Source organism: Lagopus leucura, unplaced genomic scaffold, assembly GCF_019238085.1.
Source record: "Lagopus leucura isolate 7727_CA_CO unplaced genomic scaffold, USGS_WTPT01 Super-Scaffold_100001, whole genome shotgun sequence".
Classification (NCBI taxonomy): Eukaryota; Metazoa; Chordata; class Aves; order Galliformes; family Phasianidae; genus Lagopus; species Lagopus leucura.
This window is the reverse complement of record NW_024962262.1, coordinates 444,782-464,856: the sequence shown is the minus strand read 5'-3', so window position 1 is coordinate 464,856 and position 20,075 is coordinate 444,782. Positions and strand designations below refer to the sequence as shown.

General features: G+C 38.7%; 1 protein-coding gene across 4 annotated transcripts in view; it reads right to left on the bottom strand.

Moving 5' to 3' along the window:
* Window positions 1-359: 359 nt before the first annotated feature.
* ELMOD1 (ELMO domain containing 1) overlaps window positions 360-20,075 on the bottom strand; it is a 42,976-nt gene continuing 23,260 nt past the window's right edge. For 3 of the 4 annotated variants that reach the window (XM_042868028.1, XM_042868029.1, XM_042868030.1), the window contains 10 exons: window positions 18,276-18,421; window positions 18,094-18,122; window positions 16,513-16,610; window positions 13,384-13,513; window positions 10,380-10,513; window positions 9,099-9,167; window positions 8,780-8,803; window positions 6,352-6,402; window positions 4,998-5,131; window positions 360-2,473 (listed from right to left, as the gene is read on the bottom strand). In XM_042868028.1, the coding sequence (XP_042723962.1) occupies window positions 2,301-2,473; window positions 4,998-5,131; window positions 6,352-6,402; window positions 8,780-8,803; window positions 9,099-9,167; window positions 10,380-10,513; window positions 13,384-13,513; window positions 16,513-16,610; window positions 18,094-18,122; window positions 18,276-18,421 (988 nt within the window). In that variant the 3' untranslated portion in view covers window positions 360-2,300. The remainder of the gene's footprint in view (window positions 2,474-4,997; window positions 5,132-6,351; window positions 6,403-8,779; window positions 8,804-9,098; window positions 9,168-10,379; window positions 10,514-13,383; window positions 13,514-16,512; window positions 16,611-18,093; window positions 18,123-18,275; window positions 18,422-20,075) is intronic. The other variant, XM_042868031.1, reaches the window with a different exon arrangement.

Below are 20,075 nucleotides of genomic sequence, written 5' to 3'. Positions count from 1 at the left end.
AGTTCCTCACAGGTCACAATTCAGAGATGTACCAATGGTACCACAAATGATAACTTCTAAAATAAACATTTTGGTTTCCACTGTAGGTTTTAAGTTTCATCCTGGGGGACTGCCACATTGGCAGTCACAAGGGCACTCATAACCACAGGTCTGACAAGGGCATGGAGAGCCAGGATGTCACAGCACACAGCTGATGTAAGAGTAGGCAGCAAAATGAGCTCCATAGGCACCAGCATGCAGGGGCTCAACGGGAGAAGGAACTTCACACATAGCTTCATTAAACCCATCTCCCTGCAAGACAGGAAAGAAATCACCCACAGCAGCTACATTATAGTGACACAATCTGACATGGGGCCAGATGACATTTGCTGATTTTATTTGAAGTTGACACTTTGGGACAATTTGGAAGGGCACAGCAATTGAGAAGATCACACCAGTGAGAAGGTGGCAGGGACCTTCACATCAGCTCCATTAACTCCCATGCAGAAGATTAAAAATAAACCAGTGCAGACTAATTAATGTGTTGCAGAAGGAAGAGGAGTACGAGAGCCAGGGAAGGAAAGAAGGTGAGAGGCTAAGATTTGAAACAATGAAAACTGTTGCAAGAAAACATTAGAGGCTTCAAGAGTCATAAAAAAGTCATCAATATTTGATGCACTGTTATCACAGATTATTTACAAGTTCAACGCATTTTTTATTTGTTATATTTTCATTCAAAATATGCAGCAGCTAATATCTTCAGTACTGTATTTCTGAAGTCATCAGAGAACACCAGTTATTGCAACACCTATAGAATTCTGTTGATCATCTCTGCAAAGAATGCAAATTCTTAGCTCTGCAGAGAAGTCCCAGTTCCCACCTCACATTTGAGTTAAGAAATGGGAGCTTAAATACAAAGCTTATTTATTTCGTGATGCCTAACACCATAACTAGAAATGCTATAACAAACTGAATCCTTCACACCATAACTAGAAATGCTGTAACAAACCCGACCCAGGTAAATTTACATCACTCTTCAGACTAAGAAAATACCACAGAAAGGTTATGACCCTTCTATCCACTAGTCCATATCTGCAAAATAAAACCCATAGTGCTTCCATTTAGAATGACATATGATTTATTCATATAATTCACAAGTAGTTGGACACTACTGCAAGTTTAATCTCCATATGCAAGTGATTTACACAAACATAATACTAAAATTGCTTGCTTAGAAGGTAAAAAATACCATGGGTATGAAATGCCATGGTAGATGCTGTTCAATATACTACACATTCTTAGTGTCAGACACTTTCACTCATTTCTGATTTTAGAAAAAATGCAGCTTCCCATTTCTTGTTTTTTAAGTAGTCTGGGAAACTCAGGTGGGTTTTCTCTAAACCTTCGAGTCAATTAATTTTCCCAGTCCTTATGAACTGAATTGACAACCAAAGCTACAGTTTGAATAGTTCAAAAAAAATATTGTTTTCTGCTCCTCTGAATTCACCGCACACAACGTAATCAAATCACATCACCTTCCAACATGTGACAAAGAATACCAAGCCCTGTACAGCCCAAAGGAACGTGCAGGAATTTAAGCTGTGCTTCAGCACAGTGGTGTTGGTGCTGACAATCCGACAATACATTTTTTGGCCCCTACCAGTATCCAGTAGCTGTGAGTGATTGCACTTCTCCGGGAGTACATTAGCATCACCAGAACATTTGGTATTCATGCAGCTGTGGAGCCTGATTGTAATTCTGCATAAACTTCTTACTGAAACTTGTATCTAGTAAGCCTCATTAATTCTGCATTAAGCATATATGGCTGCATGGAGAAAATTTGACTTTAATGTGTTTGTCTACATCAGATAAAGTTACACATATTATCTCCTAGACGATGTCCAAACATACATTTTGCTTGAAATGCCAGCAGTTATCTTAAAACATACCAAGAAGTTAAAAAGCTTTCACAATACAAGATCCAGCCACATATTCCACATATACAAAACACAGCTAGAGAAATACGATTCAATTTTTTGATGTTGAATTATGAGGAAAGTCTAAAAAAATAGAAAAACTCTGATACCCAGACATCAGTTCAGAATGTAACACTGCATAATGCCGCAATATGAGCACCCATTTAAAATGAGAAATCCCCCAAGAGAAGCATAAGGGGATGTAGTACTTGTGACAAAAATAGATGAATACTGCACCAAAAACATGCATACAATTGCCATGGTCATTCAGTATGCCAGTGACGGTCTGAACAGTGATCTAACACAAGAGTGAAAGAGTGTTTCCAAATAAAATCACGTGAGTAACTACATATTGATTAAACTTTCTGATGCAGCAAAGTGAGGGCACAAAGCCATCTCGGGGTTCTGGAGCTGTTTCAAGATTCGCTTGTGAAATTTCTCTCTGACGCGGTTGAACTCCATTATATCCAGTGGATCCTCTTCAATCCAGAATTTGTGGAATTCATGCATTAAGTAGCCTACAAAAGAAAAATTAAAAAAAATATAAGAGAAATGCAGTATTTTAAATCACATGAAATTAAAAGAGAACTGGAAATTCATAATTACGATGTGCACAAAGAATTCTGATCATCAAGGTCTGGCACCTCACAGAACTATGCGGGGATAAGACTAAATCCACCTGTGAGACTGCTGCTACATAAGGCACGTACATGACTTACGGCTTGTGGAAGTAGAAGAACTGGCAGAGTTTGCTGCCATGGCACTGGCTCTGCACATGCTGGTCACTTAATATAACAGCTGGAAATTCATTTCAGGAAAACGTCTGATCATATGCTTAGCAAGGCTATTTGATGTAAGAATATTCCTCCTTAATTTCAGGAAGATTTTTTAGAAAGCTGACTTAGAAGCAAGCTCAAGTTTGATGAATATTGGCAGAACTTCTAATAGTTAACAGAACTCATTAAGCATCTTGACATATGTATGATGATGAGCTGTTAACTGCATTCAACCATGTTAAATAACACAAAATAAAACATTAAACTAATGAGTAGGGGAAGATGATAATGATTACATTCTTGGTTCTATGATTATATGAGCCATCAAGGATATGTAAGCTCTCATTCCAATAAAGTGAAACATGCAGGTTATGCCTGTCCAGAAGTGATGTCATTTGTTGCACAAGAGGCTTAGTTGCTTTTATCCAGTTCTTTCCATTGCATTACAATCAGCCACAAATACACATACATATTTCTAACTTAAATTTCACTTTATGTTTGCAAAGTTTCTCATTATGAATTTGAGAAACTCCATTCAAAAGGTATCTTAAACTTGTAGAATCACAAAGTTGGAAAAAACCTCTAAGATCATCATCATAGTGCACATCATAGTCCAACTGACAACTCATTACCACCATGCCCACATCTTTGGATCTATATATTTCAACAGCCAGAGGCTGTTTCATTCCAAGAGATTATTCTTTCAAAGAAAAGCTCAGTTAAAGCCCCTTAAAAAAAAAAATCACTATATAAAATGTAAAATATTAGATCTTCATCTCCCAAACTCTCAATTTCCAAAAGGTACCTTCTGTACTTCAGCTGACCATGCTGCTGAGCTATACAGTTCTGTGCACTGCTTATACTTTACTGCCCGATGCTTGTGTAGGTTTTATCCTACTTAAGCCATGTGCATGAGCTGCAGAAGGAGGAGCTGCCACAAGCAGCTCTCCCTGTGGTGCTGCTGCGATGGAATGGCAATGCTGGTCCCTGCAGTGGATACACTGGTCCTGGGGATCAGATCTGTGCCTGGCCAGCAGATCAGTCCCACCTTCAGCCAAGACTTCGATACTAACAGCAAGACACACTAGTGGCAGTAAAAAAAAAGTTCTCTTATACTAATTGAAGTGTCATGGGGAAGAAAACAAACAAACAAACAAACAAATGCAAAAAAATTGTACACAGAACTATATGTGTGATCTGAAGATACAGGATTAAAACCAATCATACTAGACATATCCATTCACAAGGCTATGGGCAGGTTAGGGACTTGGTAAAAAGACAGAATAACTATCCCAATGGAAAAAAAAGATCTGAAAGCGCACAAGTGGATATTTAGGTACTCATCTGTTCTTTATTTATCGAGCTGACCATCACCAAAGACAGACGTGTAACCACTAAACTGCCCAAGTTCCTACCAGCCAGTGTGCTTAGGACAGTAACCCAGAAACCATCACAAAAGAGTATCCCTGCTACAGTACCTGCCTACGTATGATTTTGGATGAGCAAGACTTAATAAACAGCAACCTTGAATGCCTATATTATTTAATAAAAGATGCACAGTCACTAATATTTACTAGTTATCTAGTCAAGCAATGAACATTATAGCAGGAAAACAAAACAAAATCTGCTATGAAGTCAACTTGCGAAGCTGCTTGTTTGTTTTCTTTTTAATTTTGGTTGCTGCTTTCCGTTGCTTTTTTCCTGAATAAATAGGGAAATCAGTGCATCTTGTCTTCTCGATATTAGTTCCTTGATTACACTTTGAAAAACAGAAATGTGGTGCTTGCTGTTGCAGCCTTCTGGCAAAGATGCACAATAGGTCTGTGCTATAAAAGGAATGCTTGAATACAAGGGAGAAGGCTGGAAAAACAATCCTAAGGATGGACAAGTCTACTGAAGGGTGCAGGGAAACATTTGTATGTAAATGAAGATATCTAAGATGGATTTATGGGGAAAGTATCTTTAGAAGCTCTTAAAAAGCTTGAGTTCTTTTTTCTTATTATATTTAAAATCAATTTAAGCATGTAGGAAGGTCACAAGTTCAAGCACTTTATTTATTATTATTATTTTTTTGCACTTTGTTCTACTCCCTGGTTCAGTGGTGGCAAGTGTTGCAACTGAGTACTGCATCACAGCAAGACCAGTATGACAGTACCTGTAAATAAATCTGTGTCAGCAGATTTAGTACACTCTGCTATCTGCAAGGGTAGATAAAATAACAGTAATAGGAACACAGATCAAGGAGCTGTCCCATCTCCCCACTTACAGAAGGTCTGCTGAAAGTGAGTGAGTGTCGGTGCCTCTGGAGCAACGTTGTAGAAATGGGTCTTCAGAGCTCCGCTCACAAGCAGGTTATAGGCAAGGTCTGTTATGTTAATGCCCACAATAGCAAACGAGTAGCTGTAAAAATAACCAAGCATTTGTTGAGAGCTTGTTTTCTTTCCACAGGCTGAAAGAAACTCTGACACTGACTCTGCAGATGGTGTGATACTGAAGTGTATTAATTCTCTACCTCATCAGCTTCCAGCTGAGGTGAAAAACTGGAAAAAACATTTATCCTATCTATTTTGTGCCCTCTAATGGCAGTGTTTCCTTAGTGAAACATGTAGTCACAGTGAAAATAGGAGTTTCACCACTGTGCCAGTATTTTCAGTGGAGCAGCACATGTTAATTCCCATGGAATAAATAGACAACCCAGGAGTCCCTGATCTTGTTTCTGACATGAGGTGAGCACTCCACATGGTGGCTGTGCCTGCAAGGTGACCTAATGTTCACTATTTTAACCTCTTGGCCCAACTGGAAACGCGCAGCTGGGAACATCAGGGTGAGACAACTGGTTCTATAATGATACTCATAAGGCTAAAAAGCCCATGAGAGAAACCCAGCTGAGTCATTCCCATTTCTTCCAAACAGAGAACTAGATACACAGGCAAAATCCTAAATCAGGGCATGCTGGGAAGAGAATTAAAATATCTGACCTATGAAGCAAAACTCTGTCCTGCTAAGAGATCAGCAAGAAAAGTATATTTACAAATTAGCAGGTTTTTTTTCATTTGTAAACCTGCTGTCTAAAGAACTCAATATTTCTGGCAATGACCATTTCCCAAAGAAAGAAAACAAAAGGAAACTTATTTAGTTTTGTATGTTCCAGGAGTAAAAAAAGTAAATCTGTAAGTTAGTTGCAATATAAGGCCTAATGGGAAATTCCACAGAACAGTGAAATACAGGCATTAAAATAAGGTATTATAGATTCTCTGATACACTCATAATTATACTTTCTTGAAAGCAGATTAGAGCCTGTCTCTGACAGAGAGGAGAGAGACGTGATCATATTATGTTCTAAGAAGAATTAAACAGACATTTATAACTGCACTATTCATAGCACGCAGAAAAAGCTTTCTCTTTGCGACAAGATTTTGCCCACGCCTGTCATACCTCAAAGTAGGTTTATCCAGCAATCTTTGATCAAAATCAAGATGTGGTTAAGACAACGCATATTAGCATGTGTGCTAGAAATTCCTTAAGAAAATAGCCCAGACAACTCCCTATTTCTTTCAAGTACACAGCATCAGTGTTAACAGTTTAAAGTTGCCACAGACACAGAAGACTCTTAAACTTACCCAATTGCCTTATCAAACTTTTTCTTCTCCCATTCAACTTTGCTGAACTGGCTGGAAAAAAATCAAACAAAATTTTATTTGATATTACCAGGAAGTGCTAGTAGACAAATATTTCCTTTCCATTTATTTGCTATTGTAAAATTAAACAAACACAGACTGTATTTTATTCCTGTAGATACTGCTAATTTAACTCCGTTTCTGACTGAATGGATTGGTACAGGGAGACATTGAAATGGTAGCATGCTTTATGGCATCACTGATATCTTTTGTCATCATTACAAAATATGTGACACCAACACCTCTCTTAGTAAAAGCCAATTATTTTCTATACTGACCACAGAGAAGACCCACATCAATTAAGTCTGAGCTACGCAAAAGTAAAAAAAATAGAAGAAAATGAGTTGATTTTAGCTTTACATATTCTCAAAAATGCACATGAAGATCATTACAGGAGAAGTGATCCACTTGAAGGCAAACAAAAACTTTATTGGAAGAATATTTCTCATGTCCGTCCAAGCTGGAAGCCACACAACAGCCAAGTGCAAGGGACTGTGTTTCTTGTTATTTAATGCAATAGTTAGGGAACCACTTTTAATTAAATTTATTTTAAACAAAGCTATATGATGCAGCTACTAAGAACTGACTTTTTACTGACCAGGCTTTTCCGGTGTCTATATAATAAGTTGAGCAGAAACCAGCATGTTTATCACAGCTACAAGCAGGCAAGGGACTGACCCTCACCAGCAGATTAAGATTTAGAGTCTAGGGAGTCTAGGCATAGTAAAGTAACACAGATCTTTCAGGCTTTAGACTGCACATTGTAGATAACTGTGTGAAAGTGCCATTCTTGGACTATACTTGAACTACAGTAAGTTTATATTACACTAAAATCAATGCCCCAGATTTCACTCAAATGTAGTGCTAAAGAGATATTTCTTTTAAGTATTAAAGATTCAGAGGGGTTCACACCTATCCTGATCTGTTACCAAGTGATATAAGTTGGAACAAAACTTTGCATCCTAAGTGGCTTGGTGCATAAGTACACACCAATGCATACTTATTCTCAACAAACGTAGCCATTTTTGTAGGTTGTGGCATAACATCAATAAAAAGCCCCAAGCAAACGTTTAACAAAGGCAGCACACTTAGGAGGTGCACAAGCAGCGCAGTTCAACAAAAATAGAAACTACATTGATCATTATCACGTCAGAAATCAGCACTGCTGCTAAGCAACCACACCAGGAGAACACCACAGGCACCATGAGCTGCATCCATCTTCTAGTGAATGCTCTTTCAAGGGATAAGAACTGCACATGCTCACACAGCACTGCAAGCCTTGGCAATCACACATGTAAATGAAGAACACAGGATTTCCAGCCCAGCACTGAACACTCATCACTTGTGCAGCATTGCTCTATTTCCAATGTAAGTCTTATGTTTAGTTAAACAAAGTTTTGGCTATTTTCTATGATGCTGTTTAAGCATCATGGCAATCCCTGTCCATCAGCACACATTAACAAAGCATCCATGCACAGCACGATACATAAAGGGCAGACCAAATCTGGGGGGTGCTTATAGTGAGAGAGTGAATGCCAATATATAAAAAGACGGCCCAGACAAACCGAATGTGAGGATTTAAATCAAAGCTCAGAGTCTATTGTGCTTTTATTCCATCTGACCCTACAAGTGCTTTTAGTCACAGAATTACCATTAGGGACTTCACTACAAAATACTGAGTTAAAAAGTTTTACAAGATTCACATGTGCACCTGCTATAGGGGTATCTATCACTACTGGTTACAGGTAGAAGGAAAAAAAAATATTCTGAGACAACTGATTTCTGTTGCACTGGCTAAGAGGCATCAATTCCCCTAGTCCTGATGGAATAATCTTACTCACAGTGCAAACTTTTTGTCATCTGAAGGCACCTGATCTTTCAGAAGTCAAGGCATTAAACTAGGCAGCTTAGAGCAATCACTACCTAAGGTAGTCAAAGTATGTGAATATAAGTAAGAGGAGAATGTAATGAGTTATTTCAGCTGTGTTAGCAAACTCTTGGCATAGACTACTTTTGATTACCAAGTCAGTCACAGCTGGCATGAGCATATTTGGACTGCCTACAATTTCCTACCCCCCTTAAAATTCACCTAAAATTTGTTGGTTAAATTTGGTACTAAATATGTCTAAAACAGAGTTCTCCAGCTATATCAAGGAAGGCTGGTTTCATTCTTTATATATTAGCATGCTCAGAGGGTCCCAGAGTTGCACAGTCATATACATGAGTTAACACCGTGGCATTTGGAGAAAGGGAATGGGATTCTCTTGGTTTTGTAAGAAAGGTTTTCAGTTTATAAACACAGCAGTGCAGTATGGTTTGAGCTTATTTACATGTAGTCTCATAAAACTAAGAGAAAAGAAAAAAAAAATACCTTATATCCTTCTTAGTGACTTCCCTTCATTATGAAAAGACAAAACAAAACAAAGCAAAAACAAAAACAACAAAGGTAAATAAAAATATAAAACCACTTGAAACTAGAAATTAAGTGAAAACATTTAACAGTAGGTTTCACTATTTTGAAGATTTCAGTATACAAGTGTGCCTCTTGAATTTGATCAGCTTTCAGGATCAGCACTTGAAAACAGATAGCACATGCCAATACCCCACCAAGGGAACACACAGCACCCTTCCCAGGCCAATAGCCAGCACAATATTCTCTCAAGTTACTCTTTGCTTGCCTCATGCATTACCTGTATTTAGGATGAAGAGAATCAGAAAGAACTTGTTGGGCTACCTCAGTGTCCCATTCAGCAAAATACCTGTGGATGTATATGATTAGGGTAAATTGTAAACAAAAACAGCAAAAGAAATCTTAGGAATCTAGCTATCCACACACACCAGCCCCAGCTCTTTTAAGTGTCACTACATGCAGTATATATGCAGTAGCATCTAACAACTGGAATTCATTAAACTCAGATCCACAAAAAGAAAGATAAAAGCAGGCTCAAATGACAAGTGCAATTCCACGAGCTGCTGGGTTAGCAGACTCCTCTTTCTGCCTGCCCTACATAAGATCTGTTGCTTACTGCTAGCATACACTGGCTGCTGAGCTCAAGATAAAGCAGATCAGACTTCTTGATCTGGTAGATTCATTAAGCGAGGTAAAAGTCATCACAGGAGTCTATGAAATTAAATACGTGGAAGGATTCCTGTCCAGTGGGAGCTCAAATCCAGATTCAAGAGTTCATATCCTTCACTGATCTTGGACAGAGAATGACACAAGTTGGTGATTTTTTCTGTCTTTTGTTATGTAAAAGCAGGAAGTATTTTTTTTCCCCTCTCATAGAGAGGGGTAAAACATTCGCTAAAATTAAGTTATGTAACTACTTGCAGTAGATACACTGGCTGAAGGAAATATCAGAACCTGATTGATTCCTAAATTGCCAGCCCCAGATGTTAGCAAACAGCTGGCCTGCGCAAGGCAGAAGGAAATAGTTGTGTGAATTTGTTGCTTGATTTTGGGTACAGAAAGAAATTGTAGAAGTAGTGCAACTACAGTAGTCTGCCATCAGTGGCTGCATTTCAAGTATTTTACCTAAGAATTCAGCATGGAATTCCAAAACAAGAAAGCTGAGCAGTAACGTAACCCTCTTCTCCACCCACTTCCAGGTCATTTTGCCTACAGAGATGTAGATATTGTTAAAAACATACTTTACAGTTACTCTCTTGTGGGAAGAGAGTGTTAAGTTACTGTTTCACAGAGAAACTAAAAAGGGTTTAAAAAAAAATATATAAGTCTTAGCAAATGGTGTAACCTTGTTGAATGAGGAATACTGTAAGAAATGAGAGCCATTCAAGAAGAGAAACCTCTCTCCCTAAAAACTGAGACAGAAAATATTCTTTCAAGTTTTTGATATGGAATTCCTAATGCTTTTAGAAGTTATTTCTTTGGACTTGCTAAAAAGTCAGCACATAATGCTGCTTGTCACAGCTTCTGACACACAAATATATCTATAAAGGAGCATACTTACACCAAGTTATATAAGCCCAGGAGACCCATCCCTCTAAAGTCTGTTTTAGGATCATCACCTTGGAAACCAATTTCACACCACTGCTTCGAAATCCGAGCTTTCAGTGGTGAATTGGGCTTCAAGCACTTCCATAACTAGAAAGATCACAGGTAGAATATAATTACACCTCCACATATCAGTATGACTTCTTATGCTTTTAAAAGCAAGGTAAGTTTCACATAATCGTACTGCCATTCCAGCAACCAGACCATAAGAACAAATGAAATTTCTGGGTATGAGGAGAGCCAGGGGAAAACAAGGTAAATAAACAAAATCTCCAAAATCTCAACTATCGTGGCTGTTTGAGCCCTACAAAGACCTTCTGACCTGAACTTCTCGCTTTGTTCATGCTTTGAGCTTCAAACTAGAGCCTGTCTCCCTAAGCACCGAGATGGGAATGGGCTGGAACTTGGCTGTAAATCATTGGCAGAGAGGCAAGCAATCAGCCCTCTGGTCCCTGAGGCTCTGCAGCAATCTTATCCCCAGTGTCTTTTGCAAGTCTCCAGAAGGGTTATAAATCGAGAGTGCTGACATGGCTACCACAGCATTAAAGAGCAGATCAGAAAACATAAAAACAAAAATCCATATAGGAATAGCACATTCCACCTTCATATTTAACTGAGGGGTGAATCATTCATTGATCTCACATAAAGATTAAATTATAAAAAAGCAAAAAAATGATCTAAGAAGTCAGATCCTCAGCTGGAAAAAAAACTCTTAGCTCCAGTACTTAAATATCATGTTGCTAGGCACCTAAAAGCAGCCTAAATAGACCTGCCTGACAAATGCATAACTTTCTGCAGATCTTATGTGCTGTATCACAAATCCATGCTTTCTGAAGCGTGTTGAGAAATAAGTGCTCTCCGTAAACCATAGCTGGTGAGTAGGGCCTCAAGACACAGTCAGATGAAGCCTCTCCAAGAAAAACAGCAGTATGCACAGTTCCAGATAATCCACTCTGAATCTGTATTAATTTTAGCAATTCAAACTGAATTTTAAATTAAATACCGTTAGAAGGTTAAAACTTCTAATGATTTTAGTTTGCAATGATTATCTAAAGCATCATGTGTTGTTTAAATCGTGTTTGACATCTTCCTTGTTCACTCCCTGACACTTCACTCACTGACACTAAATGTAGTATTATTTATTAGTTCAATCACATTAACTTAATTTTCCTCTCATTCATAAATTGCCCTCTTGGTAAGCATGAATAAATAATAGACATTAGGATCTCAAATTACCCATTGCAGAGATCACTCAGCAGAATACCTAGAAGCAATGAAAACCAACTGGCTTATTCTTCCCCAGTGTGAGCTGAAAGCTCAATTACACCCTTGGACATATTTTTGTTTGACATGACAATTCACAATAGCAAAAAGCCTGCTGTAAAGAAGTGCTGTTGCACAGGTTACACTGGAGACGTGGAGTTACTGGTACTTTTTCAACACCTAGAATTTTACAGCGTAAGGTATACTGTTTAGCTTCCCTCCACCAAATGCTCAGGTTCCGTTATGCTTTTATTCCATTTTTAATGCCATGTGACTAGACATTACAGCTGCTATTTTCATAGACATCTAAGAAACATGTCCCCAAAGACCAGGTGACTAGGAAAAAAGAACCAGATCCCAGTGCTCCTCACCTGTGATCCCCTCATACCCAATTCTTAACTCTCCAAGCGGTGTAGGTGCACAACAAGTTTAAGAATGCCTTCTTGGAACCAAAAACCTTCACATTCGACCTTTAGCCAGGAACCTGGTATTATCAAAGACCAAGATTGTAGATTGGCACCAGGATCTCCAATCTCCCATACGTGAGCTTCCTCACTGATAAGTCTGTGTGGTCTTCCAATTGAAGTCCTCTGCAGCCCCAGAAAATTACACTTTTGATTGCACAGCAGTCTATCTGTCCTATTCTGCCTTTGTGGCTAAAATTGGTTCTAGATAGACTCCTTCCAGGCCAGACTTCCACCTCCCAGCAAGGAGCTAACCCTTAAAAATAGCTTTTCGGACACCTACAGGAATTCTATGACTATTTGAGAGGTATGTAGGATGCCCAGTGGGATTTTCTGTAAGTATCTGGAAGCCCAAGTTCAGTACAGTGACGTTCCCAGAAGTTTTCACTATAACTTGTATAAGCCACTAGGTGACAAACTGTAGTATGAAAGACAATAGCATCACCACTTGTTGCTAAAAACAAAAATTTGAGTGGGAGCAGAACCAAAAACAACTTGTCTCAAGTTTCCAGTATTTTTGTTCAAATAACAAAACCATACTACCTTATCTTTTTTTTTTTTTAAACCTCTGAAAATTCTCTCCTCGGTTGCTTTACAATCTAAGAGGTCTATAGCTGTCTTCCTGCTTACAGTTTCAAGATAACCTTCCTCAAAACACATCTATTTTTATGCAATGTTTTCTTTCAATCATGAATTAAAACTCCAGTGGGATAGCTTTAATAATTGTTCATGTATTATACTGAAGAATGGTCTATTTTCTATTTCTATTGGTAAATAGGAATTTACCAACACATTTAGTATCACCAATACACAAGTGTTATCTTCAAGAATTCAGGAAGCCAAGGAGAAGTGTTTATTCTGGTTATAAGATGTAAAAATATCCTTCTCATCTTGAAGAAAGTTGTATGTAAGTAGGACATACTGCTGTTTTTCTAGAACTTACAGCACAGAGCTGTTATCTGCAGTAAGAGCTGCATATTCATTACCTAGATATAATCCAGCCAACTGATGTGTTCATCAACAAGGAATAAGCTGCTCGCTTGGAAGGTACCCAGACTATTTGTATGTGTTGGTGTTACACGCAGAATGTGCTACACCCAGTATGCCTTGTAGACTGATCTTGAAGCAGGTACACAATGCAGGAAGATGATAAAACACTGAGAGGTTTATAGACCAGCCCTTTGGAGGTGGGATGAATAAAGGATGCTCTATCAATGTCTCTTAAGTACCTACCTTCAAAAGCATTTCCTCATGTTGCAGATTCTCTGAATCATACGGCTCTCGGCGCAGCTTTTCAACCTCTACAATCAGATTTCTGTACCCAACGATCTGCAGCAGGCAGGCCTGAAGAGATACTCCCAGCCTGAGGGTGGAAGGAGACACAGTTCAGTTCACTCGTGTCACAGCACTACAGCATGCATACCTGTTTAAAGCATGTGTAATATTACATCAACAAATTAATAATCCAACATTTTAATTACTGTGGAAGATTTGCAAGAGATGAATATTACGTTAAACAAGGTTTTATGAAATGCATAGTCTTATTTTGCACGCTGCTTTGATTTAAAAAATGACTGACTTTTAAACTGAAATGGTGAATTTTCACATACAGAAGTCTCATAACAATACACAGCAGCTTTCAACATCTGTTATAAGCACATCACTGAATCTTTCCCCTTGTTCAAATGGCAGCTTCCCAAACAATGCCCTGAGACCAGGGAAGTGAATTTAAAAAGGACAGGGGGAAACTCAGCAAAAAGCTAAAAATAAGCATTTTATTTCCACGTCACAAGAGCCCACATAAAGAAGCTAAAAACCTGAAGTAACACAGTTGAAAGATCTGCCTATAGGCAGATGTTTTTTTCCTTTTTGTCTCTTGTTAAGAGTCACATTAATGGCTCTTTTTTTCTATTTTTGTAATGTTCATCAACTTGATGCATCATAAAAACTAAAAAAAGAAAGAAAGAAGCCAACATGACTCCTAAGGCTTTAAATTACAATTTACCTAGTTTTAGGTTAAAGTTTTACTGTAAAATGCAAGTTACACGGTATAACACAGCCATGGTTATAAGAATATTTGATCATGCACAGGAATAAGGTATTTTTTTTTTAGTTGAACTGGGCTGCACTAATGGCAGATATGTATTAAGCTGTACAGGTTCTTCATTTGTCCTGTTTGGTGCACTGAAACATTTTGCTTATTCCTTAATACTATCAAGAGTTCTGAGCAGAAGGATTTTCACTGCTTATCTTTTGAGATTAATACACAGAATAAGGGATGTCATCATTAGGCCATTTCTCCTGCTGCAACTGCATGCTGTTTGTGCCTGTAACGCTTTTGGAATAATCTAAGCAGCATTTCCCCCCTTTGATGTTTGGTTTTCACATGCTTCACTTGCTATTCCCTACCATTTTGTAGAAAGGCTGCATTTCAGAGGAAGATAAAAAGCCTGATAGAATTGCCAGAGTGCATCGCTAAGCCACAGCCACCGTGTTTTTAACTACAAAATAGCCAAACAGCATGGACTGCCACCTGGTTACTCAGCTAACTTGCTCCCACCACAAAATATATTTGCTTATTTCAAAGGTATTGGTAAACGGGACCACCTTCTTCTCAGATCACAGCCACCCATGGCCTGCAAGAACAGCTTAGTGCAAACATTCCTGGGATGGTAGCTCTGCTCTGCAAAGATGCTGCATGAACAAAAATGACTGCACACAGATTTACAGAAACACATAGTATGACACATGTCCCCTTGTCCTTACCTGAGGAGATGTTATGTCTCTGCCATGCAAGGGAAGGTCAGAGCTTCGGAACAAGACAGTTTGGATGCAGGTTTTGCAATATTTGAGAATAGGCAAACCAATGGATTTTTCTTAATCCTGCCTAAAGACATACCTGACCTGCTCCTGCTGAAATTTCTCCAGAAGAGTTTAATATAACCTAAGTGTGTCACACATGGAAGTTTACTCCAGATTATTAAAGTTCAGCTAAACTTCAATTAATTAACATTAAGGAGCAATTTAGTGGCAGGGTTTGCTTCAGTAAACGTGACACCACCTTACACACCCCAGACCAATATTCCTCACTGCTTGGAAAAGGTCTCTGCAAATTAAAGGAGGATGCCAAGGAAGGGAGCATGGGTATGAAAGACTCAGCCCTATACAACGCTAAATGCACAGTTTCTAGCTTAAAAACAATTCAGCATTTGTTCCGTGCTAAGCATATGAACAATACCTTGATTAAATTAAAAATACTAAGGTTTTCTTTCCCTTATATTAGGACCAAATCATTCAAATCTAGTCAAGGGCCTGAACAAGTACAAGACATTTAAACTCTTTCTCTCCCTCTCTTCTAGAAGACAAGTTCTCCTCAGAAGCCAAAGGCAATGCCATAGGGATAGCCAGATGATTGCTGGTGTCACATGAAATAATATTTTAAATAGTTCCATGTTTCTTCTTGGCATTATTCCACCCTGTTACTCAAAGGTGCAATAATGGAAAGAGAATACTTCACTTAGCCCAACTGCTAATGCTACGGCTAACAAAGTCCACAGGTCAGGCTCTGAGCTGTGCACATTTGCATTTACATGTAGGCTTTCCTTGTGTGTTACTGTCATTAATTCTTCACTGCTGTTTTATTTTTTCTGAATTTTTTTTCTGAATTTCAGCTGTGAAACACTGAAACATTGAGCTGAGGCACCCTCCTCCTTTTCCCACTTAAAAATAGAGTATTTGTGACAATACCACTACTTTGTAAGCCAAGCTATGGAATTACCATATGCAAAAAAATCCCAAAGGCTTGGACAGTTAGTGATCAACTCCCTAAAATATTGTGAGATTAGAATAGGAAATTTCAGCAGTCAATCTGGGACAGCAAGGGTTAGCCAGACATTAATGGTTCCAACCAACAGCATAAAAAAAAAGTGTGTACTGTTAAAGATGTGTTTGAATAACTCAAAGCAGTTTTAAAACTACAGAAATGATATACTGGCTTACTGGTTATGACAGACCAATTTCTTCCCTACAGCTTTGCTAAGAAGCCATCACTGTCATTTCCATGACCACTTGCATTGGCAGTATTTTATCCCTGGGGAAGTGGCCCCCATAATTCAATGTATCAACAATACACTAAGACAATATGATTCAGGAACAGATACTCAGGACTTTCCTATTACAGTCTCCATAAAAGGGTATTCATTTGTTCATTGTTTTTTTGACAGCAAAGCTTTACACCAAAAAACAAGATTTATCTCCAAGTTGTGTACCAAAATAGCTAGGAAGAACTAGTTCTCTATGGACCTGGGTACTGAAAAGAAATCAATAATTCCCATTTGTTTCGTAAGAAAGTCATGAACTTACTGTGGATTTATATCTGGATTAATCTTTTTCAGCTCCATGATGTCATCTATAGTTTTTTCAATAGCATCAGGGTGAACACTTACTGAAGTTTGCAGCCGCTAAAAAGAAGTTTTAAGGATATATATTGAACAATAGCTTCCATAGGAATCAATATGTTAGCAATAGCAAACTTGATACCCAACAGCTTCTAGATTAACAGCCCAGAAGGGTCAACTCTACACACACACACACACACACACGCTCCTAGCCCTACTGACTCGATGCAGAGCACTGCCCTCACAATTGTCCATGCCCATGCGGCCAGTCTAGTACATGTCTGCAGGAGATGCCAGTGAAGACAATTTGCATGGAGTCTCCTGACTGAACGGCAGCTTCAGACCACCATCCTAGCTACCTAGCTCTACTGGGATTGCTAGCCTTCATTCAGTAACAAAAATATATCTTTCATTCCTCTTGCATATAATTGCCTTGCAAATGACTCATGAAATTCAGTATTTCAAAGAAATCATCAAGCCTTCCAAAAATTGAGAGCTTGAGATTTGTGGTGATCTGTCTCAGAATTACACAATTGGAGTTGCCTAGATGCAGTCTTACAAGATTCTGCCTTTCTGATTAGGCAAATATACATTTAGTGCAACTGCGGCCAATGTGACACTGTTTTTGCTAACTCTGAGGTAATCTTTTTACCAACACTGGTTCTCAACATGTAGGAGGAATGAATGAACTTAATGCACATACAAATGCTTTGTTTCAGATTAGTGAGAAGCACAGTGTTACAGTGAAAGGATGAAGTGGAAGAGTCTTTCCCATCAGTGTATTTAAAAAGAATGAACAAAGTTTTCATGACTATCTTGGCACTGCTGCCTTCAACTTCTCTTACTCCTGCTTTAAAGGCAAATAAACTGAGGCATAAAGCATGTAAGTAACTGATTGCAGATTACATAAATTCTAGGGCAGGATGAATTTATAAGGAGGAGTGGAACCAACTTTTTACACGGGCTGATAGTAATAAGATATGGAGAAATGATTTTAAACTAAAAGAGGGGAAGTTTAGATTAGATGTCAGGAAGAAAAATGTAATTCAGAGGGTGGTGAGGCAGCAGCACTGGCAGCCCAGAGAGCTGTAGATGCCCCATCCCTGGAGGCATTCAAGGCCAGGTTGGATGGAGCCCTGGGGAGCCTCAGCTGGTGGGTGGCAGCCCTGCCCATGGCAGGGGGCTGGAACTGGATATCTTTAAGGTTCTTTCCAACACGAGCCATTCTATCATTTTCACGATTCTATCATGAGGAAATCACCTAAGAAACCCTCAATTACAGAACACCACCCTTGTCTCCACCGTGGCCTATTGCTCACTTGATTCCACTAGTGCCACACTGTGACTGTCCCTACAGCATACGGCACTCTCCAGCTTTGTAAGGCCACCTGCCATGGTGGTCACAGCTCTCTCCTCAGTAGGAGATGTTTTTAATGTGAGATTATATAAAAACCTATAGTGATTTTTATATGGTAAGCAAACAGCCAACTGAACAAAACGGGGCAGGACACAATAGGAAAAGTGAATTATCAGATCTTTCACTCACCTTACTTTTTGAACCTTTCAGTGATGCCTCTGTAAGAGAACAGTAATTGAAAACATTGCATCAGACAATTTTAAATGAATCCAGTAAAAATGTAGCTTGTTATTGTTTTTTAAACAAAGTCATACTATTTTTAGCACATGCAGAAAGGTACAAAGGCTTGAAGAATTAATTAATTCAGTTACCTATTTTCATAGTTCTGGCAGCTCCAGGCTTGGTATTGTAACAGATCCTTTGCAATTCACATCGTCCTGTTAGTTTCCTGACCACAAACTTCAGGCAGCGCCACAAGCACTTGCAGTAGAAGTACAGGCATACCTGGATAAACATTCTGTCAGGGGAAAAAAAAAGTCTGAAAATAAGTCTAGAGCAGAGCCTTGTTTAAACAAGGTCAGCACAGAGACTGAACGGCCTTCCTGACCCCTAAAACATCCATTGCCTAGAAGCAGCTTTAAACCAAAACCTGTATTGACACTATAAACATTTATCTTGATGACTGTTAAAGGACAAGAGATTTCCTGAGGCCTCTTATGGTCTGAATTATCCTGTGACCCTATGAAGTCAGGAAATAAACAAATACATGAGAAATGCTCTATTTTCAAGTTGTGTGGTTGTTTTTGACTTTTTTTTTTAAAGCATTGCAGCTGCTATCATGCCCACACACCACAGGCTATTGCAGTTATATAAACCCACCCCAAAAACAATTTTCATGGGCTACAATTGGCAGGCATAATTTGGGTTTCTTATTTCTACCACTATGAAGGCCTGGCCTCTGCCATGTTACCCAAGTGTCTAACCCCCTTGAAAGCACCATGACATGAGATGTGGCACAAATCACTGTATCCTTGAGGTCAAAAGCTCATCCAAGAAAAGGCAAATTGCCAAGACCTGACAATGGAAATACTGGCATCTGGACTTGTCTTGGACATCCCCCTCTAAGTAGCTCATGCTTGAACAGAGTGTTGGATCAGGTCGTGTCCAGAGGTTCCTTCCAATTGCAGTCACTCTGTATCTATATCCTATGAAAGCATCCATACAACTTTAATAAGCTACTTGCTGTTGTATGGTCAGAAATTATTTGATCCTTTATGTTGTAAGTGCATTCATCATGAGCCTATTATCTGTTCCACACACTTTTGACACTTTCAAAGGAAATTTATCTGTTAAAAGACAAATTACTATCTTTTACCGGGGAGTCATTGGTTATTCTGAAAATACTAAATTCCAGGTACTTAAATCAGTACAGCTTTAATAAAGCTGAAAGAGCTCCATCATTTCACAGCACAATCTGAAGGGCATGCTGCAGAAGGACATTCAGGAAAGGGAAGATAAATTAACTCATGTTATAGTCCACACAGGAGTTTAACCTGCTTTATGCTCACTTTAGCTTAATCTCCTTTGAACAGGGATTAAACTAAAGGGAACTAAAACCATTTTATGTCTAAATGGACGGCATTCACACAAGTATTTAGCATGCTTTAAAAGCATCCACTTTATCTTCACACTTTTAGTTAATTCACTTAACACTCCTAAATGCCTGTGTATAGGAAAACCCCTTGTCTTTATGCAGCAGAGGCTTCCTGTTGCATAAAGATAGGAAGTGAAACTCAAAGAAAGAAGAAAGACTCCCACACTGGAATCAAGTTTTGGGCCAGTTAAAAAAGTTTCAGCTGCTGACCTGGAAATATTTGGGTCCTCCCATCCCAACATGAGCCAGAACACACTGTTGTGAGACACACTGTTGCACAGGAGGCAATCAATGCAATATTAAGAACAAGAACAGCTATCAGAAGATAAGTCCATCATTTGTCAAATAGTCAGAAATGTAAGACATTTAAAGAATAAGTCTCACACAGAGTCAACTGATACCTTCAGCTGCAACATCTCATAGTGGCTTGAAAACAAGGCTATAATTTCACACTATGCATTTCAGTTCTTCGAGTAGATGTCTGGTATCAAAGAGTTGACTTAACGCCTGTCCTCCC